This window comes from Petaurus breviceps, unplaced genomic scaffold, assembly GCF_028583685.1.
Source record: "Petaurus breviceps papuanus isolate PSGF00001 unplaced genomic scaffold, PetGlider_PUasm1.0 90845, whole genome shotgun sequence".
Lineage (NCBI taxonomy): Eukaryota > Metazoa > Chordata > Mammalia > Diprotodontia > Petauridae > Petaurus > Petaurus breviceps.
This window is the reverse complement of record NW_027187359.1, coordinates 2,201,837-2,220,810: the sequence shown is the minus strand read 5'-3', so window position 1 is coordinate 2,220,810 and position 18,974 is coordinate 2,201,837. Positions and strand designations below refer to the sequence as shown.

General features: G+C 40.7%; 1 protein-coding gene across 3 annotated transcripts in view; it reads right to left on the bottom strand.

Moving 5' to 3' along the window:
- Nucleotides 1-18,974, bottom strand: part of OGDH (oxoglutarate dehydrogenase) — a 105,493-nt gene that overhangs the window by 14,917 nt on the left and 71,602 nt on the right. For all 3 annotated transcript variants that reach the window (XM_069071879.1, XM_069071880.1, XM_069071878.1), the window contains 7 exons: nucleotides 17,552-17,706; nucleotides 16,795-16,941; nucleotides 15,628-15,718; nucleotides 14,109-14,288; nucleotides 9,291-9,419; nucleotides 4,798-4,977; nucleotides 2,859-3,011 (listed from right to left, as the gene is read on the bottom strand). In XM_069071879.1, the coding sequence (XP_068927980.1) occupies nucleotides 2,859-3,011; nucleotides 4,798-4,977; nucleotides 9,291-9,419; nucleotides 14,109-14,288; nucleotides 15,628-15,718; nucleotides 16,795-16,941; nucleotides 17,552-17,706 (1,035 nt within the window). The remainder of the gene's footprint in view (nucleotides 1-2,858; nucleotides 3,012-4,797; nucleotides 4,978-9,290; nucleotides 9,420-14,108; nucleotides 14,289-15,627; nucleotides 15,719-16,794; nucleotides 16,942-17,551; nucleotides 17,707-18,974) is intronic.

The following is an 18,974-nucleotide window of genomic DNA, read 5'->3' as shown; positions in this document are numbered from 1 at the left end:
ATAGATGGGAAAACTGAAGGCAAACAGGGTTAAGTGATTTGCCCAGGGTCATATAGCTAGTAAGTGTAAGCTGGATTTGAACTCAGGAAGCCTGGTGCTCCACTATGGCGTCACCTAGCTGCCCATATATTTTCTTACAAAGTTCTTAAGTTCTAGTGATTAAAAAAAAAGATCGAGATATTAAAAAAAATAGATTGAGGGCTCCAAATCTATACCTGCAGTCCTGATCTGACACTTTCTGGCCCTGCTTCTTATTCATATATTTTGCTGATATTTAAAAACTGAATTCACTGTCTTCCTTCCCCCAAACATTGTCCTGTTTGTCTTTCCTTCCTTCCTCAAAGCTGTTAATGGTATCATTACTCTTCTTATCCCTCAGTTTCTTGGAGTGACTATCCTCTTTGCTTTTTCAAAATTGAGTCTCCTGAGTTGCTCTATTTACTCTTTAAAGGCAGCCGTTACCTATCTTTCCAGATTTATTTCACGTGATTAAAAAAAAATCTTAATATTTTATTTTTTGGGGGCGGCCAGGTGGCTCAGTGAGTAAGAGCACCGGCCCCAGTGTTGGGATGACCTGGGGGATCGAATCCGGGCTCAGATACTTAGCACCACACCCAGAAATAACTGGCCATGTAACCTTGAGCAAGTTACTTAACCCCGATTGCTTTAAAAATTTTTTTTTATTTTTTTCCAATTACACGTAAAAACAATTTTAACATTTTCCACCCCCAAAATTTTAAGTTCTAAGTCCTCTCACCCCCACCCAAATTGAGAAGGTAAGCTATCTGATGAAGGTTACACTTGTGTAGTTATGCAGAACACATTTCCCTCTAAGTCATTCTGTGAAATAAAACAGACAAAAAACCCCAAGAAAAATAAAGAAAAATTATCTTTGATCTGCATTTAGGCCCTATCAGTTCTTTCTGTGGAGAAGGACAGCACCTATTTCACATGATTCTTCACCTCACACTTGACATCCTAGTCAAAGCAGCTTACTTGCAGTTCTCCATACGTAACATTCCATGACTCTGTAAATGGTGACCACAATATTTGGGATGTTCTGTCTTTTCAACTCAACTTCTTGAAATCCTAGCTTCCTTCAAGGATTACTAGCTCAAATGCTAAAGAAACCTTTCAGGATTCCCCTAGCTTTTAGTCTCCTCCCACTCTGAAATTATTACTTTTTTTCCCCACTGACTTATATGTGTATATGTTGTTTCCTCCATGTAGAATGTAAGTTCTAAGAGGGCCAGGGTTTGTTTCATTTTTATATCTCCAGCATTTATCAGGTAGTACTTGGTATACAGCAGGTATTTTAAAAATATTTGTTGAATTAAATACCAAGAGTTGCTTCTCCTTGCTCTGCAACATCCCTTTCTCTCCCATCCCATGGTCTTTTCCCTAATCCAGGGCCCAACAGCAATTTACCTGGAATAATGTAACAAAGCCGACCTCCTGATTTCTAGCCTCTCTCCATCTGCAACCATCCCAAATATTATAATAGATTCCACTGTCCTGAAGCACTATTTACTGCCTGCCCACTCCCAGAAGTCTTCAGCAACTCCCATTTTTTTCTGGGATGATAGCAAAACTCCAAATAATGGGCCTTCTATTAAACAGAACCTTTATCTTTTCTCTGTGTACATGTAGTTGTTCCCTTACCCTATCTCCAAACCACATCCCCCTCTTTCAAAACAATGCTTGAGTCTCACTTCTTTTGTGAAATGATCTTTTTCCTTTGAACTCTTATACTATCTCTTTTTATGTATTTGTTCAATTCAACTCCACATTTATTCATAAGTGCCTACTATGTGCCAAACATTATACTAGGGCAGTAGGAATACAAAGACAAAAAATGAATAGTCCCTATACTCAAGGAGCTTACATTCACCTGGGGCAAATAACATGTGAATAAAAATAAACAGAAGGTTGGGTTGTTGTTGTTTTTTTTTGGGGGGGGGGCGGGGGGAGACAGCAAGAGGAAAAGGTCCACTGACAACTGGGAGAAATCTAGAAGGGCCTCTTGTGGGAAGATGCACTTAAGCGGAGCCTTGAAGACAGCTAGGGTTTCTAGAGGAAGAGGTCAAACCAAGAACATTCTTGGCATGGGGGAAGCCTGTGCAAAGGAACAGAAATGGGAATGTTAGGTACGTGGAGTATCAAGTTGGTCAACTGGCCAAAGCTTATGGTGCTGGAGGCTACCAAGGTGTTATCAGGCTGCAGTTAGATGGGAAAGTGCTATAAAATTCCAGAGGGGTTTTATTTTATCCTCCAAGCAAAAGGAAATTATTGAAAGTTTCTTAAGGAAAGGAGTGACAGTTTAAAGTCATATTTTGTCTTGTTTTAGAGATATCTGTGTATATTTTCTATCTTCCTGACTAGAATGTAAGCTGCTTGAGGACAAGGACTATCTTTTTAAAAAATCTCTCTCTTAACACTTACCATAACGCCTAGGAGCTTGACAAGTGGTTGCTGAATAAAGAGATTTCCCAGACTAGCACAGCAATTCAACAAACCACATTTGTAATCCTAGCGCTTAAGACACAGGTACGATGAACATGCTTCAGCTAAATCTGCCTCCCCTACCGTTATTTCATTTGCATTTGAGCGGAATCCCCCCCCCCCCCCTGCCCCATCGACCTCTACCCAAGTTAGGCACCCTACCGATCTAATGCTTACAATCTGGACCATGAACCAACATACACAGGGCCCCTCCACTGATTCAATCTCCAAGACAAGTACTGTGGCCACAGCCTCCTTTTGTTTTCGTCCTGTCCAGAATTCAGGCATTTGATAAATGTGCTGACTAACTTGGGCAGAGTTCGATGGGGTAAATAGGATAGCCCAAGTGACTGCACCTCGTATTCAGGCTGATTGACCACTCCCTGTGATACCAGAGTCTCAGCATACTTCTGCAGCACAGGTTTCTGTTTCCTGATCTGCTTGTACATGAGGGGCTGAGTGAACATGGGTTCATCCATTTCATTGTGACCATTACGTCGGTAACATACCTATATAGCAAAGGAAAGAAGTATTAGAAAACCGAATTCTCTAGCTATGTTCGGGAAATAGTGAAGGTTGAGCAAAAAGTACACTGGACTGAAACTCAGGAGTTTTGGTCCCAACATTACTACATAACCTTTCACAAGTCATTCAACCTTCTGGTTCATTCCTCTCGATTAGGATGCCTCTACCTTCTTAATTCTTAGGGATGTTTGTGAGCTTAAAAAAAAAATGAAAATGCTTTAAAAACATAAGCCTCTTCTTAAAAATAAATTGACCAAAAAAAGAAAGATAAGTCAATATTGAAGGGTTTGTGGAAATATAGGTATGCTATAATACATTGTTGGTGGAGCTGTGAAATGGTATAACCATTTTGGAAAGCAATTTGGAATTATGCAAATAAAAGGACTACAATATCCATGCCCTTCGAATCAGAAACTCTATTGCTGGGCTTATACAATCACTAAGAAAAAATCCTCATATACAGTATACCAAAATATTGATAGCGACATTTTTTATGATAGCTATGAATTGGAAACAAAATAGATTCCATCAATTGAGGAATGGTTAAATTGCTGTACATGAACAAAATGGAACATTACTATGCTATAAGAAATGATGTATGTGATGAATATAGAGAAGCACGGAGAGATCTCTGTGAACTGATGCAGACTGAAGTAAACAGAGTGAAGAAAATAACACATACAGTAACTACAACAATATAAATGGAAAGATACCAAAAAATCAAAAGTAAATGTAATAAAATTTTAAAGATCAAGTGAGGGTCTAATGAAGACATTATGGAGAAGACACTTCCAACCCACCACTTCATGGAGGTGGGAGGTCTACAAGTGCTACACATTGCACATATTTTTTGACTTGATTATTTTTTCCCCCTCTTTAAAATACTCTTTCTCATATGGGATAACTTTCAGGGAGGGGGAAGGGGAAAGGAAGGGATACATGAGATACTATGGTGATATAAGAAAAAGAAAATATCAATAAAAACTTATTTAAAAAAAGAGAAGGTAACATGCTTAGTCAGAAATAACATTTAAATGAGAGGAAAAGGACAATATCATAATTAGCAATCTTCTATCACTTCAATGCTTCTGTTAGTCAGAAATAATAAGATGACTTGGCATTTATCTGTGCTAGGAAAGACTAGGAAATAGTTTGTAAACTGGAGGCCAATGAGCTTGACTGATTCTTGGCAAAATCACAGAACAGTTGAGGTAAGCTGAGGATACTTAACCTGGAGAAGTGGTGTTTGGGGCAGGGAATCCCAGATGGACATATGACAGTCTTTAAGTATATCTGAAGGGCTGACATATGGAAGTTTTGCTTGGGTCCAAAAAGCAGAAGTGGAGGCAGGGGGTGGAGGTTGCAGAAAGGCAGATTTTAGGCTTAATGTAAAGAAAAATTTCCTAATAACTGTTTGGCCTGTCAAAATAGAAGGAATGCCTTGGGAGATTCCTCCTATTAGAGGTATTCAAGGGAAGGTTAGATGAGCATCTGTTGAACATGAAGTAAAGGGTATTCTTATTCAGGTATGGATTGGACCAGATGATCTCTGGGTCCCTTCTAACTCTGAAATGCAATGGCTTTTGAACTGGAAGAATATTCACAAGGATTAAATAATGGGGAAAATTGTGAGTTGATTCCCTCTTTTTTTTCCTCTTAAACCTCTACAAAATGCCAGAAGCAATAAGAGCCAAGTTAAGGAGATAAAGCCCATGGCACTGACACACACAGCTCCAGAACATCAGTGACTGAATCCCATTGGTTACTTACCAAATCCACAACCACATCCTTATGAAAAGTGCTCCTCCACTCAGCAGCCACATTGCACACATACATAACTGCTTCAGGGTCATCAGCATTCACATGGAAAATTGGTGCATTCACCACTCGGGCCACATCAGTAGGATACGGAGAAGAACGGGCCATTCGGGGGTCTGTGGTAAAGCCAATCTGCATGAAAAATGTCCTGAGTCAATGAGGATTCTCCTGCAATCACTTAAGATAGCCTCATAATAGCTCCATCATTATCATTCATCATCTTTATCACCACCAAGAAGGTGGTATTAGACCTAAGAGGTAACAAAAAACTATTTATAGGCATAGCAACTACAAGGGTTACCTCAGCCCAAGTAATTTCAAATTAACATTGTGATCCTCTAGCAACCAAACCCCACTGTAAAGTCTGGAAACCCTGCGGTAAGTTGTACCATTATTTGGCTAAATGATCATTTATAACATTGTTCCTATGGAATTACTTTTGTTTCTCAGATACTGCATTTTGCAACATCAGTGAATGTCATTAAGTAGAGCATGTCTTTCTGTAGCAGAGAGAAAAGGCCCAGGCTTGCCACAGCTGTCACCTGAGATGCCAGGAGAAGCTATGGAGAAGGGAGGGTAAGAGAGTTTTCTAAACACTGCCCTCTGCTCATCATTAGATCCTCATTCTTATTTGTATAGAAAGATTCTTAGACAACTTTCACCATAGCCTCAATGTGTCTAAACAAAGCACAGGGCTTTATAAAATGACATCTCTGGGAAGAAGAAAAAGAACACCAGCACCACACACACATACACACACTCATTCTCTCTCTCTCTGCAGGAGAGAAGACAGGATCACAGAAGAAAGACTCTTATCTAGAGCAGGAGAACAATAGTCCCAAAGCATTTTCTAGCTCTTCTCTTAGGGACAGAAACACATTCATGGTAAAGCAGGTCCATCCACTCCAGCCACAGTTCTTAAACAATCAATTGGAGTCCAAAGGCCACAGAAAGGTTTATTTTGTTTTTGGTGAAAGACCAGGATTATTGCCTACAACTCAGAGTGGGGACGTTTTTACCAAAAGACTGGGAATTATAAAATATCTAAAGTTGCTTTTAAAACAATTTTTTCTTTCAGTAACCTTCTGTAGAGACAGTACAGTTGGGCAGCAACTGATGACATCTAAGCACGTAGCAGAAGAGTTGCAGGTGCTATCTGTGTGCCTCTGGGAGAGTAATTGAATCTCTGAGACTGTTTCCTCTTCTAAAATGAGGGAGTTGCTCTACCTTTACATTTCCTTGCAGCTCTAAATCTAGGATCCTGTGAAATGTCTGTTGAGTTGAATATTCAAATGGCTCAGTGAATTCCATCATTGTGGGAACGAATGCGAATGAATGAATATTAAAAGTCCGAGAGGCAGTATGGCAGTGGAAAGGCCTAGTTCAGATACTGCCTCTCATGCGAACTGGCTGTGTGATCAAGGGGAAATCCCTTCACTCTTCTTTAAACTTCAGGCAAGTCCTGAATAACAACAATGATAACAGTGACAGCAGCTAACATTTGTATGGTGCTTACTATGTGCCAGGTGCTTTACCTCATGACAACCTGGGGATGTAGTGCTATTATTATCCCCATTTTACAGTTGAGGTAACTGAAACAGAGGGTAAGTGACTTGTCCATGGACACACGGCTATGAAATGTCTGAGGACGGATTTGCCTGTGGGACTTCCTGACTCCAGGCTTAGCTCTCTATCCACCGAGCCACTTAGCTGCCCCTTGAAGACTATAATTTAAAGAAGATTGCAATCTGCATCGGTAGGAGCTCTCATACTGATAAAACCACAAGTTTTGATATAATGATATTTCTGACATTTTAAAAAGTAGCTTGTGTACTTATTCTCCTTCAGAAGAAGAACTGACAGGGTTGGCCAATCATGGATCTAGCACCTCCTGTCTGGCTGTCATTCCCCAAGGACACAGGTCACTCCATGGAGCACAATGTTCTTGCTACATCCTGAAAATGGCCAGGATGGGCTACTATGGATAAAAACAATTTAAAAAGGATTAATCTTATCTGTAAAGCAGATGAGAGACTCTTCAGTGAGAGGAAAAGTGAACTCTGGATGAGAATACAGCTACCACAAATCAACCAGAGGAGGAGTTCAGGGGCATAGTCCAAACATTTTGTATTGTCATACCCACGTGTAACAACAGTAGCTGAGCATGTAACACCACTAGGAAGACAGGACTAGAGCCCTTCTCCTCTCTCGTTCCTGCTGGGTGGGAGATTTAATCACCCAAGCCTTTTGTTTTTTAACTTAAGAGTATTTTATTTTTCTCCAATTACATGTAAAGATAGTTTTCAACATTCATCTTTGTAAGATTTTGAGCTCCAAATTTTTCTCCTTTCCTTCCCTCCCCAAGACAGCAATCTCACATAGCTTATATATGTACAATCATGTTAAACATATTTCTACATTAGTCATGTTGATCACTAGTCTTTTACAACAGTGAAAGCTGCAGCCACAATTCAACCAGGAGAAAAGTTCAAATGGAATAATCTAGCCATTTTGGATTCTTTACACTCATTCCATCTTGTCCTAATTTTGTCATGAATCATGAGCTTCCTTATGTCTTGAATGACCTTGCTTCTCTTCACCCATCCCCAGTCTACTGAAATACTATTCTTGCTCTAAAAAGAAACTCAGATACCACCACTTCCATAAAGCCTTCCTTGACATCCTCCAACAGATTCTCAGTAGAGGACCTACCCTATATTCCAGATGACTTCTTCAAGGTTTTAACATTACCTGAATACCAGTACAACAGTGAAGCCATCTCTTAACTTTATTCCTGCCAAATGACCAACCTACTACCTCTTCTAATCATTGATGACACTTTTTTTTTTTAAAAGCAATCGGGGTTAAGTAACTTGCTCAAGGTTATATGGCCAGTTGTTTCTGGGTGTGGTGCTAAGTATCTGAGCCCAGATTTGATCCCCAGGTCATCCCGACACTGGAACTGGTACTCTTACTCGCTGAGCCACCTGGCCGCCCCTAAGCAATTGGGGTTAAGTAACTTGCTCAAGATTACACGGCCAGGTGTTTCTGGGTGGGTGCTATGTGTCTGAGCCCGGATTCGATCCCCAGGTCATCCTGACACTGGAGCCGGTGCTCTTACTCGCTGTGCTACCTGGCCTCCCCTATTGATGACACTTTTTATGCCACTTATGTGTTAAGACAAGTGTGGCAATATGAGGCAGCCTTTATGTCTAACATGTTTCCCTCCATTGCCTTTCAGGTCAACTATTGGCACTATGGATACAGTCCTGGAGATAGTCAGGAAAACCTGAGTTCAAATCTGGCCTTAGATACTACTTAGCTATATAATCTTGGACAAGTCACTTAACCTGTCTGCCTCTGTTTCCTCTTCTGTAAACTGGGAATAATAATAGCAACTACCTTCCAGGGTTATTGTGAGGATAAAACAAAATAGTATTTGTAAAATTATATAAATGGTAACTGTTGTTATCATTATCACATGCCTAGGAGACACCTTCTTGGTGGAGAGTCTCTGAAGCTGTATTTTGCTCAACTGAATGCAGTGCTTCTTTATAATTAACCAATAAGAAATAACAGTGAAATCTTGTCTTCTATGCACCTGTCAGTCAAGTGCATGACTCTTAGAGATGTGATGGGCAGTACATCATTTGTAAAAGGCTGCTTGTTCTCATCATGTTTTCCATCAAGGATGCCTTTGGCAGATGTGTAGATTATTATTATTATTATTATTTGCCTTTTGGAGGGCAATTGGGGTTAAATAACTTGCCCAAGGTTACACGGCTAGTTTTTTTGTGTGTGTGTGGATGTTAAGGGTCTGAGGCCGGAACCGAACTCAGGTCTTCCTGACTCCAGGGCCGGCACTTTACTCACTGCGCTACCTAGCTGCCCTAGATTATTCTTATAAAGATTTTTAGAGAACTGAAAAAGTAGGCATATGCGACTAAACAATGAGCTATTTAGATCCTCTTGATTGCCTTTTTGGGGGAGTGAGCCCATATGTATTTTCCCTTCTTCAAGTTATCTTGAGAATCCCTCAGTGGCCTCAAAATCACCGCACCTACAGCAAGGCTTTCCAGATGACCTTTCTGTCTTTGTCTTCTTTGCTGACATTTTCATTTCCCCTTTTTACACGGTTATTGAGGATTGTTTTGTAGTAGTTACCAGTGTTTGTGTCATGTCCCCCTCTTAGACAATTAATTCCGTCAGGGCAAGAACCTGTCATATCTCATTTCCCAATTCTGTCCCACTGCTAGATCCTATCACTAGGTTCTTTCTGTGTGGAGTAGGCAGTGGTTTCTGAACTGAAATCAATTTGCAGATTCACTGATACTGATTATAAGATGATCTTTGAACAGTCAAAATGCCTAAGCTAAGGAATATAGCTAGATTTTTCAGTGAGGTTGATGAACTTTAAGGGTTTAGATAGGAAAAATCCATATTACCTGATTGTTAACGACCACGTGCACAGTGCCATGTGTAGTGTAAGAGGGAAGGTCACTCAAGTGGAATGTCTCATACACAATACCCTGCCCAGCAAATGCAGCATCTCCATGTATGAGAATGGACATCACCTAAAAGACATAGGAGAAGAGGCAGATGGAAAATTCTTCCCTTTAGATCCTCAAACTCTAAAAGGCAAGTGGAGGCTGAGGTGGAATTATTTTGGCAGTGAATTTAGAAAGAACCAAATTTTATGGGTAGAGGATCCAGAGAAGTTAACCAAGTTGATAAGAGGCAATATAAGGTAGTGTAAAGATAAAGGACTGGTTTTGGAGTCAGGAAGGCCTGAGTTCAAATCCTGCCTGTGACACATACTAGTTGGATAATCACATCATTTAACCTTTCAGTGTTCCAGGCTCTAAGCCATATGTTAAGACAGAGTTGTTGATATACATTGGTGAAGGGAGTTTTCATGAAGAGAATTCCTACTACTGATAAAATCACAGATTTGGCCCATGGGTCTGAACCAAAAACAAGTGTCATACTCAAACATACAAAAAAGGTTAACTTGGGTAGAAGTGTCAATAACGACATGCAAAGGCCTTGCTTTTTCACTGACTCCAGAGCCTTTCACAGGCTTTGGAATATATTTCCTCAAACTATATTTACTTTGTAGATGGTTAAAATCACAACAGAAGTGTCAGTCTGAATTTTTACTTTTAAGTTTTCACATCTATTTTTTTCCTCCCAGAGATCCTCAGCTTTATTTTTCTAGGCTAGTTATCTACTTCATTTTCAGCTCCAATCTCACTTCCCAATATTCTAGTCGGCCTATAATACCTTATTGCTAGATCTCATCACTCCTTGTGACCTTTTCTTGGTTCTGTGACCATGCTTCAGTGTTCAAACATCAGTAACTCATTTGTCATTACCATGGCTCCCCACACAGTAAGTAGCTGTAATTGCAGTCTCAGGGACATGATAAACAGGATGAAAAGATGTAATTACATACCACACATTTAAATCTGATGGTAACTGTCCATTCTCTAAGGATTTATTTAGCACTGGGTCTCAAAATTGTGGTCTGCTGGGCATGAGCTGTGCCTGTGTTTGCTATATTCTGGCATTTGAGAAATGTCTTCAGATAATAAAACTCCCCAAGGCTGTATAAACACTGAGCCAAATTTGGTCAGGACTCACAAATCCTGTACAAGGTTACGTAATCTTTCATGTGTATTGAGTGCCATTATGTAACAGACATACCCCAGGTTTCAGATTTCTTAACTGTAAAAAACACTGAATTCCCTGGTAGATAGAGAGCAGCAGCTACCAGAAAAGGGGTGGAGGGAGGAATAGGAGGTGGGACAGGGGTGTAGAGCTACTTATACCTGGAGGGGAAGAGCAGGTAACTCAATTGTGGGGGGTTGGAAAGGCTGGTGAAGATAAGAATAGAGCTGCTGGGAAAGAGGACAGTGGCAGAGAGAAGGGAATGAATGGAAGGAAGGGAGAACAGCTGCTGTCAAATAAATGATTCAAACTCCAACTCTCCAGGGTGGTCTCCTTTAAAGTTTTAAGCCCTTTGTTTTTGTTTTGTTTTGTTTTTGCTTTTTGGAGGGGGGAAGGTAGGGTAATTGGGGTTAAGTGACTTGCCCAAGGTCACATGGCTAGTTTTTTGAGTATGCCTGTGTTTTGTCTGAGGCCAGATTTGAACTCAGGTCCTCCTGACTCCAGGGCCAGTGCTCAATTCACTGCATCACCTAGCCACCCCAAGCCCTTTGTTTTAACACAACAGTCATTTCCTGGTATGTTCCCCCAAAGTGGACATCCTGAACCACCCCCTGTACAGTGGAGGGTGCTGGATGTGGATCCAGGGAACCTGGCTCAGATCTTGGCTTTTCCTCTTACTACACCTTTGTGAACTTTGGCAAGTCACCTCACTTCTAAAGTTCTGTTTCCTCTTCTGGAAAATGAGGAGTTTGGATCAGATGACCTTGAGGTTCCTTCTAGCTCTAAATTTATGAGCTAGGAATAAAACCAACAGACACGGTGACCTCCTGTCTGGGTGAGCATCATTTTACACTTGTGTCCTCTAGAATTTCTTAAGAGATAAAACTATGGATCTCCATCTACACAATACAGTATAATTTGACTATGTCCCAAATCTATAACCCAAATCAGGAAAATGTAAGTTCCCTGTGGAGGAAAATGGACGGATAGACAAGTTTCCTTTTTGTCTTTCTATACCCAATGTCTGGTATATAGTAGGTGTATAATAAATGGTTGCTGATTGAAAGATAAAGACATTTGCTAGGGTTCAAATGGCAGCTTATTTTTGGTTTAGAAAAGACAAAATGATTTTAAACTGTTCATTTTTGTTCATCTTCTACTGTGTGTTGCTCACAATCTCATTGTTTTTCAGGGATACAGGAATGAATCAAGAATTTCCTGATTCTAAGAAAGACAAGGCAATCCAATTCACTTTCTTTTTTTTCAAATTTTATATAACATCTTGCCTCCCTCTGCTACTCAGCCCCAAAGATGATGGGCAGAATATCTTGTATTCAATATGCCAGGGAACTAAAATACCAGAGGAAATGACAAGAGAGACCAGGACTTATCTCCTTTCAAATGGCCTCCAGACTCATCAGGTGCCTAGAAAAGCCCCTGGAATGGCTGTCTCCTGAAGCCGGTGGCTTAGAGTCATTTCTTTACTTTTGGAGAAATGTGCTTGGATGTTCTATGGCCAGCAAGCCTGTGTTCTAGTTTCATTTCCCAACTCTCACAGTATTGATCCTATGGGCATTCATTTAAATGATACCAACCTTTACATATTACCTTTTACTGTTTTTTCATTATTAGTTCTTCACTTCCATGACCTCTGAAATTACTTTGTATATAGCCTACGTTCTTCCTTGTCAATATTTTGTACCACCCCCAAAAGAATTTGATTAGACCCAGCACTCTCTGAGGGTGGGGAGGATTTCATTTTTCTCTTCACCTGGGACATAGAAGGTGCTTAAATAAATGCTGTTTACTGATTCTTGTATTGCTATTCTCTGTCTGAAGAGTCTGAAGAGGGAGCATGGTATAGTGGAAAAACTTCCGGATTTGGCCTGAGAGGCCCTGGGTTTGTATCTCGGCTAAGCTCCCTTTTCTGGGCCTTGATTTCTTCATCTGTAAAATGCAGATGCTGGACTAGGTGATCGTAAGGCAGCCTTCTGCCTCTCCAGATCCTATGATCCTAGTTAGTATCTGAGTTGTAACGTCTTATTCTTCCCTTTCTTTTGAGTCTGTAACTGGTCACAGTTAAATGACACTTAGAGTGCTTTCTCCTTTGCAAAGTCCCTTAAGCATCTCTGCCCCTCCCTATGTCTATGGTCACTACCCCATTTTCAGGTTCACACTACTTAAAATACTCCGATAGCCTTCTAACCACCCTCAAAAATTCCAGGCATATGTCACTGCCAGATTAAAAACCACTTTTATTGTTTCACTCACCAGTCACTAGATTGTAAGCTCCCCAATGGCTGATACAGGATCATAGCCCTTAAGTTGGAAGGAACCTTAGAGGATATGTAGTCCAACCCCTTCTTTAGAGATGAGGAAACTGAGGCCCAGAGAAGTTAAATGACTTGTCCCAGGTGACACAGTTACTAAGGTCATGGTATGGTATAATCAAAGTAGTAATGGCTTTGGAGACTAGGACCTGGGTTCATATTCTACCTTTGATATACTGTGAACTCACTAGCTCTGTGCCCATCTTTTACTGGCTTTCTAGGCTGATACTGCTAAGCACTGAGCCTTGCACATTGTAGATAATCAAATATTTGTTGAATAAATGGATCCTAAGAACCTACAATAATTCCTTGTGAACTGTCAGATAAAGTCCCAGATCCTTAATTTGGTATTTGTGGTTCTTCATAAGCTGAGTCTGCCTTCTGAGACTCATCTCTTCTCCTAGTTCCTAAGGTGAGCCTTCTGTTTTAGGTTGTCTGGCTTCCTTGCTGTCCTGCCCACATACCAGCTCTGTTCATGGCCTCTCTGCTCTTTCCCCTGCAAAGTCCTCTCTTCTCCAACTATTAAAATCCTATTCATTCTTCAAGGCCCTGCACAAACTCATATTTTAAAAAAATTCATAACTAGAAAATTTATTCTCTTCTGACACAATAGACCTGAATGCCTTTTTATTTCCTTGTCAAGCTCTATTAGCTGCTACTAACTTCTCTGAGTTTTCTCCTTCCAGTAAAGGTGGTTATTCTTCAGCAATGTGTATGTGTGTAAGGAGAGAAGGGAAAGTAGAGGAAGAAAGAAAGGGAAAGAGAAAAGGAGACACAGAGAGAAAGGGAGAGAGAAGAAGGGGAGATGGAGTGTACAGATATTAATGAGTCTTCCTCTCTGAGCCTCGCCTTCCCTATTTGTAAAATATGGATGTCATACCTATCTACCTTAGAGAGTTGTGATGAAGCTCGGATTAAGCAAAGAGTGTTGCAAACTTTAAAGTGCTACATGTTGTCGTTCTCTATAGGGACACAAAGAGAAGAGACACAACACAATTCTGGAGGGCTGTCACTTTGGGATGACGCATCTAATCTAGGATGGTTATTCTCACAGCAGTTTTGGTTGGGGTCTAGGAATTCTTGCAATTCAAAATTTTTCAAGTGCTAAGATATGCTTGACAAGCTTCAAGTCATTTCTAAGGAGAACAAAACATCACCTAAAGAGTTTCACATTCTGTGAGACATGGAGGCGGGGGCACCCTGAGCCTGACTGTGTGGTTCTGTCAATCATATTCACAATTATCAGCCTCTAAGGAATATTACCTTCTTTCCTTCAGTATCCCCACAATAAAACTGCTCAGCTTTGGTTTTTCCCATAACCACTGGGTCAGCAGCCTCTAGGTGAGAAGGGTTTGCCACCAATGACAATGTGATGTTTCTGTCCGTTACTCGGTTAATCCTCCGGTGATACATGCCCAAGTGGTACTTCACATCGCCAGAACCCTAGATACATCAATCAATATATCAACATATTTGGCAGAACAAAGTCATATTTTTGTGGCTGGAAAGGTAAAATTGTCTTACTGTCCAGAAAGTAGCTGTTCTAAGGCCCCTTTCTCACTCACAGTCTCCTATTCCTCTCTAGTAGTGGTGTCAAACTTAAATAGAAATGAGAAACTAAGGCAAAATATTGTAGCTAGGCAAGATAAGAATGGAAAGCCTCCCCATGTCGCTCTAGAATACAGATCTTTCATATCAGAAGTGGGAGGTGGCAACCTCAAGATCTTGACAAGTGTGGCTGAATCAGATTAAAACATAGTTGGGAAACATTTGGGGCAGCCAAGTGGCACAGTGGATAGAGCACTGGGCTTGAAATCAGGAAGACTCATCTATTTTTTTTTGGAGGGGGGAAGGCAGGGCAATTGGGGTTAAGTGACTTGCCCAAGGTCACACAGCTAGTAAGTGTTAAGTGTCTGAGGCTGGATTTGAACTCAGGTCCTCCTGACTCCAGGGCCAGTGCTCTATTCACTGCGCCACCTGGCTGCCCCAAGACTCATCTTCTTAAGTTCAAATCCAGCCTCAGACACCTGCTAGCTGTGTGACTTTGGGCAAGTCACTTAACACTGTTTACCTCAGTTCCTCATCTACAAGATGATCTGGAGGAGATGGCAAACCACTCCAATATCTTTGCCAAGAAAACTCCAAAACGGGGTGATGTGAAGAGTTGGGACATAACTGAACATGGTGACAAATGTTTAACAAAAAAAAATAAAAATAAAAAAAATACAACACAAATGTTAATTTATGGGTTTCTCAGGGATCTTCTTCTATTGGAATCTGACACCATTGCTCCAGAACAAAGCCTAAGGATTTAGCTGCAAGGCTGGCAACCCGTCCTACTGGTATGAAAGGGAAGCATATTAAGATGCTTATTAATCTGGTAATCTATCTAGTCCTGCTTATCATTTGGCTACTTTGCCATTGAGAAATGGTCCTTTGCTGTTTTCCTTTTTATTCTTTATTCCCTAACATCACAAAAGGTATCCTGGTCTGCAGGAGTGCATCACTAATGATAGATTAATAGATATGACACTAAAGGTTGACCAAACCAGTCCCAAAGAAAGGTGGGTGTTTCAAGACTAAGTCAAGTTCACTACCAGCAAACAAGAATACTCCATGCACTTTCCTCTAGGGAAACCTCAGCAAGCCAAACTGGTGACCCAGCCTCAGTGGATATGGGTAACTCCACAAACCAGGCCCCAAGAAACCTCTTGAGCTGTCCTCAGTAGTAAGTGCTATCAAGTTTAGTGGATGCAAGCTCCTGTGAAAGCAGGTGACTCACCTCATCAGCCGCCTCCAATTTTGAATCAAATTGACAGAAAATCTGCTCCAGTTCCTTCCTGATCACATTTGCAAGCACATTCAGGCGCCCTCTGTGTCACACACACAAACAAGATGGGATCAGCAGACCTGAACTGACAGCAGTCCATGAGTCCAGTGACAAAAGCCACTCCTGCATTTGACCTCTAGTCAACCTGCAGGTCTTGTCCTCTTCCTTCTGCCCCCACTGACCACTCATGGCACACAACAACTCCTCTCTTGGTGGCACAGGCATAATAACTACTGGGGGGCTGACAGAACCAAGTTACTGTCTCCTGGCAGCCCAAATTTCTACTTTGTTCAGGGGTGGATGTAAAGAGATCTATCTCAGGATGCGGTTCTCTAAAGTTTACTCCACCCATACGGCTGTTACTCTTCTCCATATTCTCTTTTTTGTCCTCCCCTAACATGGTTCCTGTAATTCATGAATGTACCAAACGCCACTCCAGGGAGATATTAACTATTAATCTCAATCTTTATAGTACAGTGGAACTGAGAGTCAGAGGCCCAGCTAGTTCTGCCACTAGTGACCTTGGGAAAGCTCTGGACCTTTGAACTCCAAAGTCCTAATCCCAGGATCCTAGGAATTATTCCAAACAGGAGCATTCTTAATACAAGTCATGATGAGTGGCTCTTAGTTCTAACACAATGCTATGCAAAGTCAGTGGTATATTATAACATCCAAACTAATAAAGGGGCATTTTGAACAAGTATACTGGGTATTCCCCCAAAGCAAGTAAGACACAAAGATTTTCTACAGAACAAAAAAAAATCTTTACTTTACAAAGTAAAATATTACTTCCTGTAAGCACAAAAATGGTAGTCCTGTGATGAAAATTAAAACAGAAAAGGACCATTATTTTACGAGGTGCTGGGTCATCACCCAATGGTAATGAGGAATAAGAGGTAGACTTGAAAACTAAATGGTAATTTTTAAAAATCGATTTTAAGGTATCTGTTAATTTTAATAATAGTTAATACTACCAAAAAGAGACTTCCTATCTTCCCACATTAGAATGATAGATACCATTCACACCTTTTTACTGCCATAATAGCTATCATTAAATGGGACAGACATGGCTTATAAAGAGCCCACCTGGCCCAACAGTATCCTTTCTGCTCAGTTTACCTGTGTGGCATTCCCATGATCACATAATCCACTCCATTTTCACTTGACTTATCAATTATAGTCTTCAGGGCCGGTATCAGCACTTCACAACCTTCTAAGCCAAAACGTTTCTCAGATGACCACTTTCGCTGCAGGAATTCTTCAAACCTGGGAGACAAGGATCCACGTAAACTTGCAGATAGCTTCTTAAGAGTGGTATAGAAGAACACATGAGGATTTTCTGACTATCCAGAAATAAGATCCAAACAACTGGAGAAGGCCAGAGTTGAATGACTTAAGTACAAGAATGACACTTCTTTCACACCAATATTCCTATTCACTGACAGCCTGAATTTCTACTTTATCAGGCAGCATCTGGGATGTAGGGGAAGTCTGTCTCAGGTTACCTTCCATCCAGGCAAGTGGTATTATCCCTTCTACATCCTTCCTTTTGTCTTTCCCCACCATTAACTGCTCCAGATATCTAACGATTCCTCCTAACTCATGAATACCCTAACTCTGCTTCTGTGGGATTTTAATATTAATCTCTATCATGCAGCATATTCAAGCCTAAATCTGAAGGAATATTCCTCTCCTAACAATAATTTCAAGTGAAGTTATGGATTCTGGGTCCTCAATGACTGCAAGTTGGGTTGTGAGGCTTTAGAATATGCATTTGTGTGGATACGTATTTCCTTGAAAGGCCTGATTTTGGGGACACATGTTATAAAAGGTCTTTGGAAGTTCAACCTCTAATATTATACCAGTTACGTAATACCTGGTTGACCGAACAAGCCTTGCTAGTAGAGTGCGCTTTTCCTCGTTTGTGAACTGCATGATGCCTGGAGTCTCAAATTTCCGTCTAATCCACTGGCACTGCTCCAGGTCATTGATAAACATGAATTCCACTCCAATGTGCTGGCAATAAGCCATCTATTTCACAAATACACAAGGAAAGCAAAGTAATTAAAAAGGGGTTTTAGCTGAGGACAAAGTATGATGACTGCTCAACTGGATAAAAGCATGGTGGTCAACATTCCAACATGTATCCTCCTTTCATTGGCACAAAGAAAGTGAATGACCCTAAGGGGTCCTGCCAAAAACAGGGCTAGCTCCCTTTCCCTGTTATAAATAAAATTTTTAAAAAATGTTGTTTGCAGGGGCTCAAATAAATGTGGGGAGATTCAAGTAGTCAGTGAAAAGAGGAAGCCAGAACCTTTAATTTCTACCCCGAGGCTTACTACTTTCATGCCAAGACCACTTACGTCCAACAGTTAGCATCTTCCAAAAATCTTCCTCATCATTTACATTTATGGTAGCAAGAACAGATTATGTTAACTTCATGTACTGGGTAGTTCTCCAAGGAGGATTTCTATCCCTAGGAAGGTGTTTTCTTTGGCATCATAATGTTAAGAGGCAAAAAAACCCACTTAACCACTGAGTGTATTGTGTTGGTTAGAAATGGCAAGAGGATCATTACAGAATATAGGTGAGGGATGAAATTGACTTTAGAGATGGTAAAATTCAACCCTTTCATTTTTGCAGATGCAGAAACTGCTGCCTGGAGGGATACAGTGACTTGTCCAGTATCAGAATTAGTGAACAGCCATGGCTAAGATTTAAACCCGGTTCTCTAACTCCATTTCCACTAGTCTGAGGCTACCTCTCTCCAGGACAACATTCACAGTCTCTCTTCTTTAGTATTCATAGGATTACAGATCTAGGGTTGGAAGGTTCCAGAAAGTTCATCTAGTCCAAAACTTCCATTTTATTCATAAGGAATCTGAGGCCTAGGGGAAGTGAAATGACTTATCCAAGATTTGTCCAAGATAGGCATTATTAGAGGTGAGATCTGAACCCAAGCACTCTGGCTCCAGAGCTCTGCAATGCTTTCTCCACTGTATCATGCTGCCTCCCTGTATAAATAAACATGATGTAACTATTCAAGTAGAATTCCCTCCTTCCACAAACTTCCAATAGCACTGGATTTTAGGTTACTTTATCAACTGGGTTAAATACCTTTAAATCTCCACATCATGGTGTTATAGTTCATACTCTTGCCTCTTATCACTTACCATTCCTTATAACTTTGCTGCAGAATAGAATCACCTTATGGATTTCTTTCCTTCTTAAAATGCAGGTAAGCTGAATAAAAGGCATATGTGTAGCTCTTAGGCATACTAATGCACCTAACATTGTTT